This window comes from Hemitrygon akajei, chromosome 6, assembly GCF_048418815.1.
Source record: "Hemitrygon akajei chromosome 6, sHemAka1.3, whole genome shotgun sequence".
NCBI classification, from domain to species: Eukaryota; Metazoa; Chordata; class Chondrichthyes; order Myliobatiformes; family Dasyatidae; genus Hemitrygon; species Hemitrygon akajei.
In genome coordinates, this window is record NC_133129.1 from 170,358,898 (window position 1) to 170,375,436 (window position 16,539).

Genomic DNA, 16,539 nt, shown 5'->3' on the forward strand with positions numbered 1-16,539 from the left:
GTTGGTAAAGGTTCTTCATGAAGTGCACAAATTTTGCAGATTAGAATCACCTAAATAGAATCAGAGAGCACTACAGCCCCTCTAGTCTATGCCGAAATATTATTCTGCCTAGTTCTATCAACCTGCACCTGGACCATAGTTCTCAATACCACACACATCCATGTACTTATCCAAATTTCTCTTAAATGTTGCCATTGAACCCACATCCACCCTCTCACTAAAGAAATTCCCCATAAGGTTCACTTTAAATATTTCACCTTTCACCCTGAACATAACCTCTAGTTCCCATCTCACAGACCCTCAGTGGAAAAAGCTCGCATTTATCCTATCTATATCTATATCCCTTGTATACCTCTATCAAATCTCATCTCATTCTCCAATGCTCCAAGGTATAAAGTTCTAATGTATTCAACATTTCCGCGTAGATCAGATCCTCGAGACCAGACATCTTGTAAATTTATCCACTGTAAATTAAACCTGCACCCACCACTTCCACTGGCAGCTCATTCCATACTCTCACCACCCTTTGAGCAAAGAAGTTCCCCCTCATGTTCCCCTTAAACTGAATCAAGTAAGTCCCAATCCCAGTTAAGGAGATTTGGACAGGTCAATGTGTAGGGCAAAAAAGGCATTGCTGGTAGAGCTACTGTTCACAGCTTCAGTGAACAGAGATCAGTCATGACGTCTGCAGTTCTCTGGGTGGAATTCGCACATTCTCCTTGTGAATGGATAGTTTTCCTATGGGTGCCCCAGTTTCATGCAGATTGGTAGATGCAGATTTCCTCTAAGATTAAGATGAGCTGTCAAATCTGTGGGAAATTGATGGGAATTTGGGAAGATAGGATGCAGGGAAAATTAGTGGGAAATGTGATTGCTCTGAGAGTCTGCTTACTGTTGAATGGCCATAAAATGGCCACCTTGTACATCATAAGCAAATATAGTACATGAAATAGACAAAAATTAAATCCTTTCACTGCCAGATAGACATGAATTGGGAGTGATGAATGTGACTTTGATTTCCCTCAGGCTATAAACACTGACTCAAATGTAATTAAGTATTTGAAATGATAGTTAGTGTTTGAAATTTGCTTCAATAACTTTCCAATTTTTGTCAATCTGTGGATTTACATGACAGATTTCATGCTGGTCTAAAACAGTTCAATGAATCAGTGCAGTTGAAGTGAATAAACAGGACACTATAAAGGCAGGGATAGACTGTATGACCTCTGGAGTCAAGGAGAGGTTCTGCAATTAATGAGATCATGGCTTCTCTGAGTGTGACCTCAACTCCACTTTCCTATCTGCTCCCTAGAAACACTGACTGCCCTATATTCCAAAGAATAAAGAGACTAAAGATCAGGTTTATTTGTCACATGTAATTTGAAACATTGAAACATACAGTGAGATGCATCATTTACATCAGATATGCTGGGTGCAGCCACACGTGTTGCCACGTATCTGGCACCAATACAGCATGCATTACCAACCCTAACCCGCAGGTTTTCGAATGTGGAAGGAAACCAGAGCAGTCAGAGCAAACCCATGAGTGAAGGAGAAGAAGGTACAAACTCCTTACAGACAGTGACAGGAATTGACCCCAATATCCCAATTGCTGGCGCTGTTAAGCATTATGCTAACCACTTTGCTACTATGCCATGTCTCTCTGAATAATCAATGTATTCAAAAAGCCAACCACCAGAGCTTGCAGGGTCATGGAATTCCAAAGGTTATGACCATCAAAGGGGAAATTCCTCCTCACCTCAAATAGACACAATCTTATCCAGATGATGCATACCTAATATTAGATCCTCACATCAAGCATGTACCTTGGCCTTCACCTTTAGAATCTAATGTTTCAATAAGCTTATTCCTCATCCTTCAAAACTCAAATGAATATAAAGCCAGCATACTTCATCCGATAGCTTTCTCCACAGAGCTTCACTTATCCTGATAATATTTGGAGTTTGACTCAAGTTGCCTTGACAGCTTCAACATAAAGGCAATGTCAATGAATGAAGTTACTTTGTTCTTCCCAGTCACTAACTGAGTTGTCCGAGCTAACAGTTGATCAACCTGACCCCAACATATAACATTGACAGTACTCTGCAAAAGTCTTAGGCACTTATATATAGCTAGGGTGCCTAAGACTTTTGCACAGTACTGTATTTATCAACATGGAGTGGAGAGCAAGGTTTTAAATCTGGTTGGATTAAGGGATGTTGGGAATGGTGAGGGTGGAGGGATGTGGGAGGGGTGACAGAGAAAGAGTGCCGGGCAGTGGGGGGGGGGGGGGGGGTGCGTGACATGGTTGCAAACACAAACATCTCTGAGACACCAAGCAAGGTCATTTGATTCCAAACAATTGGCTTATTGATCATTACAGAATGTCTCTCTAGGGCTTCCCACTCCCTCCCCTCTCCCTTCCCCTTTTCCCAACAATGATTTCCCTCTCCCTACCCTTTTTTCACTCTCAGTCCACAACAGAGACCCATATCAGAATCAGGTTTATCATCCCTCACATATGTCATAAAATTTGTTTTTACTTTGCATTAGCAGCAGCATACAGTACAATACATAAAATTACTGCACTACTGGGCACCTATAAAAGTATGTACCTCTGACTTTTGCCCAGTACAGTACCTGATATTAGATTCTCACTTGAAGCACGTTCTTTGGCATTGACTCTTAGAATCAAATGTTTTAATAAGGTCACTCCCACTCATCATCCTTCTAAACTCAAATGAATATAAGGCCCGCCTACTTCATCCGATAGCCTTCTCCTAGCCTAACTTAATTCGGAATTTGACTTAAGTTACGGTGGCAGCTTCCGCATAAAGTCGATGTCAATGAGTGAAGTTACTTTGTTCTTCCCGGTCACTGAACCCTGAGTTGTCCTGACTAGCAGTTGACCAAGCTGAGCCCAACAGATAGCATTTACTTAAGAGAAGAGGAGACAAAGCTTGAAAATGTTCTAACTACTTGAGTACTACATTTCAAGAAACATAGCTGGTAATAGAATCTTGGAATGGACAGCAAAATGTTGTAAACTTGGTTTATGTTCATGCAGTGAACACTGAGAAGCATTGCTGCGACAGATCAATAAAGCCTCAAAGACAAAATGAAAGTGGATTAAATGATAAATTCCATCTTCTCACTTACTCGTGGATTTCCAAAACACAAATCAAAGATCTCCTGCAGATCCAGCTATAAACAGAATATTACACACAGAATTTTTCAGGCAAAAGCCATTCAAGATATCAAGAAGCAGAGAAACTTGTAAAGGGGATCAATAATCTCAATAACCACTAAAATGTATCTATGCTTACAGGATCATCACTGCGTTTAATGGATGCTCCAATGCACTGGATCGAAAGAGGGTTGCAGACTCCACCAGCTCCGTCACAAGCATAACCCTCCTCACCATCGAGGACAACTAAAGAAGGCAGTGCCTCAGGAAGGCGGTATCCGTCATTAAGGACCATCAGGTTCAAGTTTATTCAGTCATTCAACTGCATACAGAAACACTGCCAAATGACGCAATGTTCCTCTGGACCAAGGTGTACAATACACTACATTCTGTATACACGCTACATGTAATACATTCTGTATACACGCTAAAGTAATGTTACCACAAATAAATTGATAGAAATAAAACAAAGCATGAGGTGCATTTATGACACAAGTTAAACAAGTAAACAGTATAACAATGCTGGTGCTTCATATGTAATGGGACCTGAGTCGTGGCCAGTCCTGATGCTACAGTACTTCCTACCTGATGGTAGTGGAATCAAAGAGATAGTGTGATAGATGGGAGAAATCTACGACAATGTTCAGCACTCCCTAAATATATCGTGGATGGGTGGAAGAGAGACCCTGATGATCCTCTCAGCAATTCTTGCAATCAATTGTAGGGTCTTATGGTCAGATGCCTTGTAATTCCCATATAATGCAATAGTGAGGCTGGTTAGGACACTCTCAATGGTGCTCCTGTAAAAACTGGTTAGAATGTTGAGAGTCTGGGAGAGGGAGGACCCTCACTCACCTCACTCACCTCAGGAAGAGGAGAGGCTGCTATGTTTTCTTGACTCAAGAGACCAGATGAAATTGTTCAACATGTGCCCTCCCAGAAACTTGGTGCCTCCGAGAGGACCACAACCTTGTTGTTGTGTTTGGAGGCTTGCATGCCTCAATGACTTGGAGAGCTATGTTGGCTGGAGTCAGGGACTTCAAAGTTTTGGCACTTGGTAGGGTCACCTATGCCTAACAGGTCAAAGGGCAGAGGCCAGGCCAAGAGTGGTCCACCAGTCTTAATAAGCTGGTAAGGAAGGCGGGCTCTGTCGTGGGCAAAGTACTGGAGAGTTTAACATCGGTAGCTGAGCGAAGGGCGCTGAGTAGGCTACGGTCAATTATGGAAAACTCTGAACATCCTCTACATAGCACCATCCAGAGACAGAGAAGCAGTTTCAGCGACAGGTTACTATCGATGCAATGCTCCTCAGACAGGATGAAGAGGTCAATACTCCCCAATGCCATTAGGCTTTACAATTCTACCGCCAGGACTTAAGAACTTTTTAAAAGCTATTATTAATGCTTTTTGAGATAGTGATTTAGATGCATATCATATTTTTTTTTTACTGAGTTAAGTATTGTATGTAATTAGTTTTGCTACAACAAGTGTATGGGACATTGGAAAAAAGTTGAATTTCCCCATGGGGATGAATAAAGTATCTATCTATCTATCTATCTATCAGTCCTCCAGGTTCAGGGGTTCAGCTCAGGGCTAACAACCCTGACTGGTGAAAGAAAACAGCAGTGAAGAATCCTTCTACATCCGAGTGTGATGGTATTCCCGAGTCTCCACCTGGCACTTGCATGGCTGACAGTAGTGAAAACTACAAGAAAGCTACTGACAGGATGAAGGAAGCTCTAAACACCGCCAAAATACCAGTGGCGTGATGGGCTGTAAGTAAGTAAGTAAGAAACCTGGTGGTTCTCACTCTTTCCACAGAGAAGCCATTTATGGGCAGTGAGGAGTGGTTGGCCTGCGCCATCCTAAAGTCCAAAACATCTCTTTAATCTTGCCCACATTGAGACTCAAGTTGTTCCCACACTCCAATCTACTAGGCACTCTACCTCCTCTCAGTACTCCGTCTTGTTGTCACTGATGAGGCCAGCTGCTGTTGGGTCAGCAGCGAACTTGATGATTCAGCTTGAGCTGGATTTGGTAGTACAGTCACGCATAAGCAGTGTGAACAGCAGCAGGGTGAGCACACAGCCCAGGGGAGCGCCGATGCTGTGTGATGCAGCTAGAGAGTTGTTCCAACACGGACTGGCTGTCAAGAAGTCCAAGACCCTGTTACAGAAAGAGGTGTTGAGACACAATGAGGATGGGTTCCCTACCAGTTTCTGAGGGTTGATCGTATTAAACACTGAGTTGAGGTCATTAAACAACACCCAGACTGATGAGGCACCACGTTCCAGGTGGGGCAGGGCAGAGTAGAGGGCAAAGGGTATGGCACTGTCAGTGATTAGTGAACTAGAAACGGTCCAAGGTAGCAGGAATTGGGATTTAACGTGGACCATAACCAGCCACTCAAAGCACTTCATTATTATTGAGGTCAGTGACACAGCACTGTAGTCGTTAAGGCAGATTACTGTCACCCTCGTGGGCACTGGGCTGACGGTATCTGCCTTGAAGTGTGCGGGGACCATGGACTGTTTTAGAGGGATATTGAAAACGACTGTTAGAACCTATCGACTGGGCTGCCCAGTCTCTCAGCACCTGACCCGGTATGTCATCAGGCCCTGCAGCTTTACATGGGTTGACCCTAGCTAGGATCTTCCTCACTAGCTGTGACCAGAGCGAGTGCCTGCTCCTCACGGGTGGGGGGGGCCTTTGTCACTGGTACATCATTCCACACATCAAACCATGTTCACTACCATTCACTGGGGAACAGGTACGAGAGCCTGAAGACTCTCACTGAGTGATTCAGAAATAGGTTCTTCCCCTTTGCTATCAGATTTCTAAACAGTCCATGAACATTACCCATGCTATTCCTTTTTTGCACTATTTATTTTTTACTGTAACATTTATAATCATTTTTCATACCTTGCACTGCTGCCTAAAAACTATAAACTTCATGACGTATGTTGGTAATAATAAACCTGATTCTGATGTGCAATAATGCTTGCCCTTTAATATTAAAGGTAATCTTCCTAATTGGCATCTCAGGATATTCTGTTGTCAGTCTACACCCTGTGTCCACTTTATTAGGTACCTCCTGTACCTGATAAAATAGCCTCTGAGGGTAGGTTTGTGGCGTTCTGTTGCTGAAGCCCATTCACTTCAAGGCTTGATATGCTGTGCATTCAGAGATGCTCTTCTGCACACCACTGTTGCAATATCTGAGTTACTGTCACTTTGAAACAGTTTGGCCATTTTCCTGTCTTCTCTCATTATCACAGTGTCTCCCCCCTCCCCCAATAGAACTGCAGCTCATGGGATGTTTATTTTTGGTTTTTTTGCACCATTCTCTGTTAACTCTGGACCGCTGTGCATGAAAATCCCAGGAGATCAGCAGTTTCTGAGATACTCAAACCACCCCGTCTGGCACCAACAATCATTCCACGGTCAAAGTCACTCATCACAGTTCTTCCTCATTCTGATGTTTGGTCTGAACAACTACTGATTCTCTTGACCATGTCTACAAGCTTTTATGCACTGAGTTACTGCCACATGATTGGCTGATTAGATATCTGCATTAACGAGCAGGTGTACCATACGCCTACTGAGTGTCTGTTAATGAGATTTCAAAAGATCTCAGACATTCAGGAATGTTTATAAGCATGACAACATTTAGGCTTCTGCTTGGTTATACTTTCCTCCAAGAGGACCACAACCATGTTGTAGGGTTTGGAGGCGTGTATGCCTCAATGACCCAGAGAGCTACGCTGGCTAGAGTCAGGGCTTGGTGCTTTGGCTCTTGATACGATCACCCATGCCAAACAGGTTGAAAGGTAGAGGCCAGACTAGGAGTTATCAATCCGTCCTCCAGGTTCAAGGGTTCAGCTCAGTGCTAACAGCCCTGACTGACAAAATAAATTTGTTACAGAGAAAGCAATGAAGAATCTTTCGACATCTGAACAGAACAGTATTCCCGAGTCTCCAGCTTGCATGTGTTATGCCCGCAGCCCCCTCCTTTGTGAGAATCGCAAGATCACTATTGGGTTGGGTCAGGGGGCCCAGGAAATGAGAAGGAGACATGCGGACTGTCTCGTTCCCCGGCGATGTAAAGCTAGGGGAAATGGCTATTGTCTCTTGGAGACAAATTTGTGGATTGAGATCCTATGCTACGTGAGAGCCCTCGGGCAAAGTGGGCTGGGTGAAGGGGAGAGATTGCATCATCCCCCAACCTGATTGACATCTACGACCCTGCAAGCCAGGATAAAAGAGGGGCTGTAGGAACGGCCCCTCAGACGCACCAGAAGAAACGCTAGCGATCCCGTAATAGCGGGAAGCCATTTGAAGGAAGCCACGTGCGTTCAGTTCCATTGCCTGGGCCTGGTGGCTGGTACCACGGAAAACGGCTTTGAACTAACAACGGGGAACCAACTCCCCCCGACTCAACGGATTGGCCTCATAAAAGACCCGGGCAAGTTTAAAAACTGTCTCTCTAAAACCCAAAGAGCTGCAGCTTGAATGACAGTGACTTTTATTTTTCCATCGGACAATACAGTATCCCCTAGACAACGATAGAGCTATTTCTTATTGATTATTATTATTATACCCGCGCTTTTAGATTGAGTATTGACGACGTATATTATCTGAATGTTTGTATTAATCTTATTTTTGTGCCCCTTTATCAATAAAGACTTTTAAAAATAGTACCATCAGACTTCAACGGACCGCTCTATCTTTGCTGGTAAGTGACCCAGTTACGGGGTACGTAACACATGACTGACAGTAATAAAAACCGAGAGGAAGCTATTGACACAGTGAAGGAAGCCCTTAACACCACCAGAGAAGGAGGGCCTTCACTGCTGCCCTAAATGCCAGCAGCGTAACGGGCAGTAAGTAAGTAAATAAATAAGTTGGTTATACATTAACCCAATCATTGGGATTACTTTCTAAAAGCTGTAATCAACGAGGTTAGAAACCATGTTTTTTTAAAGTCACTTCCTTGTGAGTTGTTCATCTGCAATGTCTTTCTGGTCAGTGATTCATCTGCTCCGATAACTGCGTTTTTATTTCCTGAGGTGCTGCCTGACCATTTCTGTCACAACATCATGGCAGCACTGACGTGATCTAAATTCTCAAATGGCTCCATCTGAAATGGTTCGATTTTAATGTCAGAGAATGCTTACAGCATACAACCTGAAATTCACACTCCTCAGAGACATCCACGAAAACAGAAGAAAAACCCCAAAAGATCAAACAACAGAAAAACGTTGGAACCCCAAAGCCCCTCTTCCCCCTCTCCCCACACAAGCAGCAGCAAAACATCAACCTTCTCCTCCCTCATTTGAGCAAAAAACGCCAGCGCCCACCACCCACCGAGCAACAGCAAAGCCACCAAAGAGAGACCATGATCTGCAGACAACGAAACTACTGTTCACCCAGCAGTTCAACATGCCACAGGCTCTTGCTATCACTAACAAGGGACAGAGCGATGGCACCCATTTCATACTAAAAGAGGAGACGAACCAACAGTCATTGTTACAGTTCTGCCTCCATTTCGGAACTAGCTCCAAAGGTTGGACTGAACTGGCCCAAATGGAAAACAGCGATAGAGAAACAACATCTCACACTCTCTCTAAGTAGTCTACAATCTGGGGGCATGCACGGTGAATTTTTCAATTTTGGGTATCCTGGTGGAGATCCAAGAGACTGCAGAGGCCAGAATCTGGATGAACAGACAAACTGGCCGGAGGAACTCGGATTATCAGGCAACTTGCTACCTCTGTCTCTTTCTCTCTCCATCTGATCTACCCAGGGCCTCCTAAACCTCTCACTCCCAAATCACCCAGCTTCTCTCCGAGCTATCTCATATAGCCACAGCAACACATTTCTTCCACTGGGATCCCTCGTTTCACTCCACACCCCAATTTCCTTTTCTACCAGTTTCTATCATCTACAGTCCTTTGTTGACAGCACCTATCATCTCCTGTAGTTTGAAACCTGCAATAATGTACAGAAGTAGTTGAGCTATCTGCAGAATTTACAATGATATGAAGAATTATTATTAAACTGACTCACAACCAAATTTAGCTTGGGTTTGCACACTGGGATATGCAGGAATTTACATTTGTCAGCTTTTGGAGAGGCATGCATGTACATGTTCATAATATCATGTAACAAAAGTGTGTGTACTTTTATAAGGACTTATTTTCCTTTTGATGCCCCATTTACTCCTGGACATAACTCAATGTGTATTCTTTTCAGGCTTCAAGCCAGGTACAGGTATCATTTATAACCATTATTTCGATGGCAATCTCTGCCATCTTCTTCAGGGATGATGTCTGGGCATGTCTAGTCCACACCACTAGACTAGTCATGACCAGGCATCATCCCTAAAGAAGATGGCAGAGGTTGTCATCGAAACATCAGTTATAACCGATACCTGTACCCAGCTTGAAGCCCAAGTAGAGTTTATTCGTCATATACGCACTAGATCCTTTTTCAATTAATAACCAACTTAACCTGACCTTAATTGGTCAAGAAATTCGACTAGCCAATAAACAGATATAAGACTCAGCAGGTCGGGCAGCATCCATGGAAACGAGCAGTCAACATTTACCGTCTGGGTAATCTCCAGCCCTTTGGTATGAACATCGAATTCTCCAACTTCCGGTAATTCCGTCCCTCTCCATTCCCCCATCCCACTTTCACTCTGCCTCCTCTTCTAGCTGCCTATCACCTCGCTCATGATTCTGCCATCTTCTACTACCCATAGTGCTTTCCTCTTACATCCCTTCTTCACCTTTCCTGCCTATCCCCTCCCCCACCCCTTGATGTTTCGTCTGATTAGTTTTTCAGCTGGCATCTTCCACCCTCCCCCCCACCTTCTTTATAGGGCCCCCGTCCCCTCCCTCTTCAGTCCTGACGAAGGGTCTCGGCCCGAAACGTTGACTGCTCGTTTCCCCAGTTCCTCCAGCTTGTTTGTATATGTTGATTTGACCACAGCATCTGCAGTGTACTTTGTGTTAACAGACATAAGACTAGGTCCACATGGTATAGATGGGCTTAAGGGCCCATTTCTGTTCTCTAGTGCTTTCTCACTCTATGACTCTAACAAAGCAAATACAATTTAACACAAAAATCACTATTATTCATCCATATTTTGATATTTTCGGTCAGATTTGTCTTGGTGAAAGTTTAAAACTCACCATACAATCATGATCCTTGGTTATCTCCAGTGAGAATTCAGAGGTGAAATCCAAATCTGAGATTCTAACGGTGTTGCAGTCTATCATCTGAAAAAAAATGAGAGGTTCCAAGAAAACTATTTGTCAGTGCACCAGGAACACAAAATAAACAAACTATGCTGTGCTGCAATAAATTAAGCACTGCACATCCTATTTATATACACTGCATAAACTGCATTCTGAATTACAAAGTTATCACCCAAAAAACCGCTTAAAAAGCATTTCAGCCTGTATTGAACATTCCAAGAAGTCATTTCGTCAATCCAGGTTAGTCTTGTGCACTATAAGTAGTGAAAACTTGGGTGAAGAAGTAAGGAATTTACACAATGATAAATTTTTTTTCAAAAGTGTTGCTTCCTCAGATTTTTATTTGTGATAGATGGCAGTTGAACACGAAATATAATTTCTGACCACCTGTATCAGATAGAAATTTGAAGATACAAGAAATTAACTTCTATTGAACACAAAGCGTTTAATTGTATAATACTGCTGATGCTTTGTGATAGTTCAACTAAGCTAAAAATGTTTTGTTGATGATTTTTATTTGTACTCAGTGTCTAAGGCTTCTGGCTTAAGTGTCCGACAATAATCAGCCAACACTGATGGATTCCAGTTGCCCTGTTACCATTTACCATTTCTCCATGACTACAATGTCCTTTCACCATACTCATCACTGACAGCGCCAAGATTTGCAGGGAAGAAGTCAAAATAGTAATGAATCTTTGGTGACATGCTGCACTTCATGGTTTTGTATGCTTGAAGCATGTTGTCAACCAGCTGCATGTAGTTAGGTGCTCTGCAGCTGCCAAAAAGTTTTATAGACAATAGACAATAGACAATAGGTGCAGAAGTAGACCGTTCGGCACTTCAAGCCTGCAGCGACATTTTGAGATCATGGCTGATCAATTCCTATCAATACCCGGTTCCTGCCTTGTCCCCATATCCCTTGATTCCCCTATCCATAAGATACCTATCTAGCTCCTTCTTGAAAGCATCCAGAGAATTGGCCTCCACTACCTTCCGAGGCAGTGCATTCCAGACCCCCACAACTCTCTGGGAGAAGAAGTTTTTCCTTAACTCTGTCCTAAATGACCTACCCCTTATTCTCAAACCATGCCCTCTGGTACTGGACTCTCCCAGCATCTGGAACATATTTCCTGCCTCTATCTTGTCCAATCCCTTAATAATCTTATATGTTTCAATCAGATCCCCTCTCAATCTCCTTAATTCCAGCGTGTACAAGCCCAGTCTCTCTAACCTCTCTGCATAAGACAGTCCTGACATCCCAGGAATTAACCTCGTGAATCTACGCTGCACTTCCTCTACAGCCAGGATGTCCTTCCTTAACCCTGGAGACCAAAACTGTACACAATACTCCAGGTGTGGTCTCACCAGGGCTCTGTACAAATGCAAAAGGATTTCCTTGCTCTTGTACTCAATTCCCTTTGTAATAAAGGCCAACATTCCATTAGCCTTCTTCACTGCCTGCTGCACTTGCTCATTCACCTTCAGTGACTGATGAACAAGGACTCTGAGATCTCTTTGTATTTCTCCCTTATCCAACTCTACACCATTCAGATAATAATCTGCCTTCCTGTTCTTACTCCCAAAGTGGATAACCTCACACTTATTCACATTAAACGCCATCTGCCAAGTATCTGCCCACTCACCCAGCCTCTCCAAGTCACCCTGAATTCTCCTAACATCCTCATCACATGTCACAATGCCACCCAGCTTAGTATCATCAGCAAATTTGCTGATGTTATTTTCTATACCTTCATCCAAATCGTTAACGTAAATGGTAAACAGCTTTGGTCCCAATACCGAGCCCTGTGGCACCCCACTAGTCACCACCTGCCATTCCAAGAAACACCCATTCACCGCTACCCTTTGCTTTCTATCTGCCAACCAGTTTTCTATCCATGTCAATGCCTTCCCCCCGATGCCCTGAGCTTTGATTTTACCCACCAATCTTCTATGTGGGACCTTATCAAATGCCTTCTGAAAATCGAGGTACACTACATCCACTGGATCTCCCTCGTCTAACTTCCTGGCTACATCCTCGAAAAACTCCAACAGATTAGTCAAGCATGATTTAGCCTTGGTAAATCCATGCTGGCTCGGCCCAATCCTATCAGTGCTATCTAGATATGCCACTATTTCATCCTTAATAATGGACTCTAGCGTCTTTCCCACCACCGATGTCAGGCTGACAGGTCGATAGTTCTCTGTTTTCTCCCTCCCTCCTTTCTTAAAAAGTGGGATAACATTAGCCATTCTCCAATCCTCAGGAACTGATCCTGAATCTAAGGAACATTGGAAAATGTTTTCAACAATATCGTTGAATGCCTTCTATGAGATTTTCTCCAGTCCCTCTTCAAGTTCTTCAAAATGCCTGTCATTTATTACCTGTTTAATTTGTGGACCAACAAAAATGCCTTCCTTAATCTTAGCATCAGTTATTCTGACTTGAATTATGAATTGAAATAACAAATATAGGCAAATCCAAAAATATGATGCATGATAGGGAAATTTCATGGCGACTTTCATGATCAGCAACCCAAAATCCGTAAGGAACACTCAAAGGTATTCAGGGAACAAAATTTTTGTTGCCCAACGTAACTATATTAAAAAAAGACTCAGTATACCATCTGTGTTCATCATTTAATTCAACCTGGCTACAATATTTTTGTGCTTGTATGTGTATCTCCAATTGCTAAATGCTTCATATGGTGACGGCTTTGCCTTCTAATTTATTCGGTCGTTTCACTGGAACTAAACCTTAGTGGTAGAGGAAGTACTGTACATGCTGCTGTATAGCTTAATCACAGCAAATAGATGTGTCCATTAAATTTATGGGTAATGACATCTTAAGAGTCCTAACATTTAATATATTTAATATTTAGATTCCTAAAATTTAGTATATTTAATCTATGCCGTACTATTTTGCTATTGCATGTGTCACATAGAGATTTGCAAAGTACATTTTCCAGAGCAGCTACAATGATAGATATCAGCAAAACAAATTTTTAATAGGAATCTTTTAATGCCAATAAAGTAACTTTAATATATGTTGCAAAGTTAAACCAATATTATGAAGCATTTAGGTAAACTAACAACATTAACAGTTTAGGAATGATGTAAATACTTGCAAGAAAATGAATCTCAAGGTAGTATATGGTGATATATATGTACTTGGACAATACATTTACTTTAACTTTAAAAGAGCTTGAACATATGCAGGGGAGATTTAACAGGAATGAGGATTTCAGTCGTAAAGTTATGTTGGAGAAGCTGGGGTTCTTCTCCTTGGAGCAAAGGATGTTGAGGGAAAGTTTCACTGAGGTATATAGGATTATGAAAGGCTTAGATGAGGTTGACAAAATAACCATTCCAAACAACAGATGGTAAAAACACACGAAGTATGACTTAAAAGTTTGGAAAAATGATCGGGGGCGGGGGAGGAGAGTGAAATAAAAATGAAACTTTTTGCTATGGAACTCACTGCCTCCATGGATGATTGAAGGAGAGATATAGAAAAACAGAACTGTAGAAGCAATTGACTCTCTGATCTCTGAGGAGACAGAGCTGAAGAATGAGACTGACTGGAAAGCTTCACAGGCTGCCAGCTTGGACACAATGGATAGTCTTGCCTTTTGGACCATAATGACAATGTGATGAAGCCAATAAACTACGATAGTTTCTGCTGTCGGCAAAATTAACTGATGCTAAAAACTCACAATTCATGGTGGCTGCAAAACAAAGACATCATGCGCACTACCAAATGACCAAGTACAAACTCTTAAAATATTGTCTTTGGAGCTGAATGTTCCAGGGATTGGTGCAGAACTCTACTGATATTTCTTGTGAAAAACACAAAAGAGAATGAGGTGTTCTGACATAACTAAATGTGCAATTCGATTAAACTTGGAGGAAGAGTGAAATTGGTGGTTTGGTGACATAAATCTTTGTACTTGGCAGGATCAGTTCCTTGATTTAACAAGTAGAGACAGATTCTACAAAAGCAAAGAAGTTTTGCTAAACTTTTGGTGACGATTTTCTGCTAGCTGACCTTAAACAATGTTATTTATTCCAGTAAAGTGGCGAACCTGTGGCTAGTGTGCCCAAGATGACACTGACAAAAGCTTTGCTGGCACACAACATACAGTGCCAACACTCAATTCTTTAAACCAGGGGCACCCAACTTTTTTTATGCCACGGACCAATATCATTAAGCAAGGGGTCCATGGACCACCAGATTGGGAATCCTTGCTTTAAACCTCACCCATAATAAAAAAAAGATGCCTAATTAATTACCTTTACCGCCAAAAGAAGCAGCAATTTTGTTCCAACCTTTCCCTGATTTATTATGAATATGCACAATATTTATCTAGGAATGATATTATATTTCAATTGTCTTTTTAAATGATTAATGTTAATAATTTTTGAGCAGGTTTTCTAAAACGGCTCATTTATTTCAATCTGTCTCTATAATATGATCATCAATAGTAAAATAATGATTACATGTAAATAAACAACAGGACTCATTACTTTCCCTTAAAAAAGGTCCATAACCATTGTTACTAATTCAATAATAATCTCTGCTCAAAATTAGCATGGCACTCTAGAGATTTTGTTTTGAAGATTATTGCCGATTTGGGCACACAATCTCAAAAGGTTTCGTCACCCCTGGTCTAGGATGAAGTCTCACACTGAAAGGCTACTTTCTAACTCATAAGCAATGCCCTGCACACTACAGCAGGTGCAAGGAAGGTTATCAACTTTGTATTCCAATAATTAGGGAGAGGCAGTGGATGGAGTCTCAAGAAGTACCAAAAAATTCCAGGTACAGCACAATTGACCAAATATTATGAACACAAAAACTGCATGAAATGGTGATAGATAAGTCAAAAAGTAAAAAAGAAATTAAGGGTCTACCATTCCCAAAATCTATCATGGAGCTCTAAAGCTTTCAGAAAAATGCATTTAGGTTGGCTGTAGATGATTTAATCTCAAAGGGAAAATATTTGCCAGTCTCTTACATAAGGTAGATGGGAATATTATCTCCCTGTAAATCCTCAAATACCTTTGTCCTTCAAAGAATAAGCTTTATCTTGGAATGCCTCAAATTCACATCCCCATGACTGTTGGTTACAAGTGCCACATCTGAGAAAGAGGTTTGGCCAAAGATGAAAGATTTCTTTACACGTCACTTCACTCTTTAATATTGAAATTAGTGCCAACAATAGACTTGCCCAACCCAGACAGTTTCATTCTCTCATGCTGAGGCCAGCATCACAGTGATGCAAGGACTTGAACATAGTGCCGGATAGATCTTAGGATTAGACAGAGGGAGAGAAAGTAGAGTTCTGACCCAAGTCTTCACATGCAACCTCCACATACTCCTCACAGTTGTCAAGGTAAATTGGATGATGAAGGGATGGACATTTCCTTTTATATCTTGGGGAATCCCAGCACTGCCACCAGATCCTCTGATGCATTAATGGGAAAATTAACTGGAACCACAAAAGGTGATCACCTAGAATTCTCTGCCTGAAATAGTGACAGGAGTAGCTTCAATGTTCTTATAACTGGACCTACAGTACTGGGCAAAAGTTCTAGGCACATGTAAAAAAAAATTGTAAAGTGAAGATGCTTTCAAAAATAATGAAATGTAAGTTTCTAAATATCATAAAAACAATAAAGAGAAGTCAACTGTAAAGAAACTAAATCAAATCAATACTTGGTGTGACAACCCTTTGACCTTAAAACTGAATCAATTCTCTTAGGTACACTGTTGTGCAGTTTTATCAGAAAATCAGCTGGTAGGTTATTCCAAGCATCTCAGAGAACTTGTCACAGATCTTCTGCAGACCTTAACTGTCTCACTTGGTTCGGACTTTCTAGGTAATCCCAAACAGCCTTGATTATGATGAGATCAGGGCTCTGTGGAGGCCACACCATCTGAAACCAAATAAAAATCTAAGGTGCCTAAGACATTTGCACAGTACTGTACACTTATTGGCTATATTATCAGGTATCTTCTGTCCGAATAAAGTGGCCACTTAGTGTACATTTGTGATCTTCTAATGCCCATCAGCTTCAAGGTTCGAA

The 16,539-nt window shown here is 41.8% G+C and overlaps 1 protein-coding gene across 2 annotated transcripts in view; it reads right to left on the reverse strand.

Moving 5' to 3' along the window:
• Nucleotides 1–16,539, reverse strand: part of prmt3 (protein arginine methyltransferase 3) — a 268,134-nt gene that overhangs the window by 83,018 nt on the left and 168,577 nt on the right. For both annotated transcript variants that reach the window (XM_073047729.1, XM_073047728.1), the window contains one exon: nt 10,387–10,473. In XM_073047729.1, the coding sequence (XP_072903830.1) occupies nt 10,387–10,473 (87 nt within the window). The remainder of the gene's footprint in view (nt 1–10,386; nt 10,474–16,539) is intronic.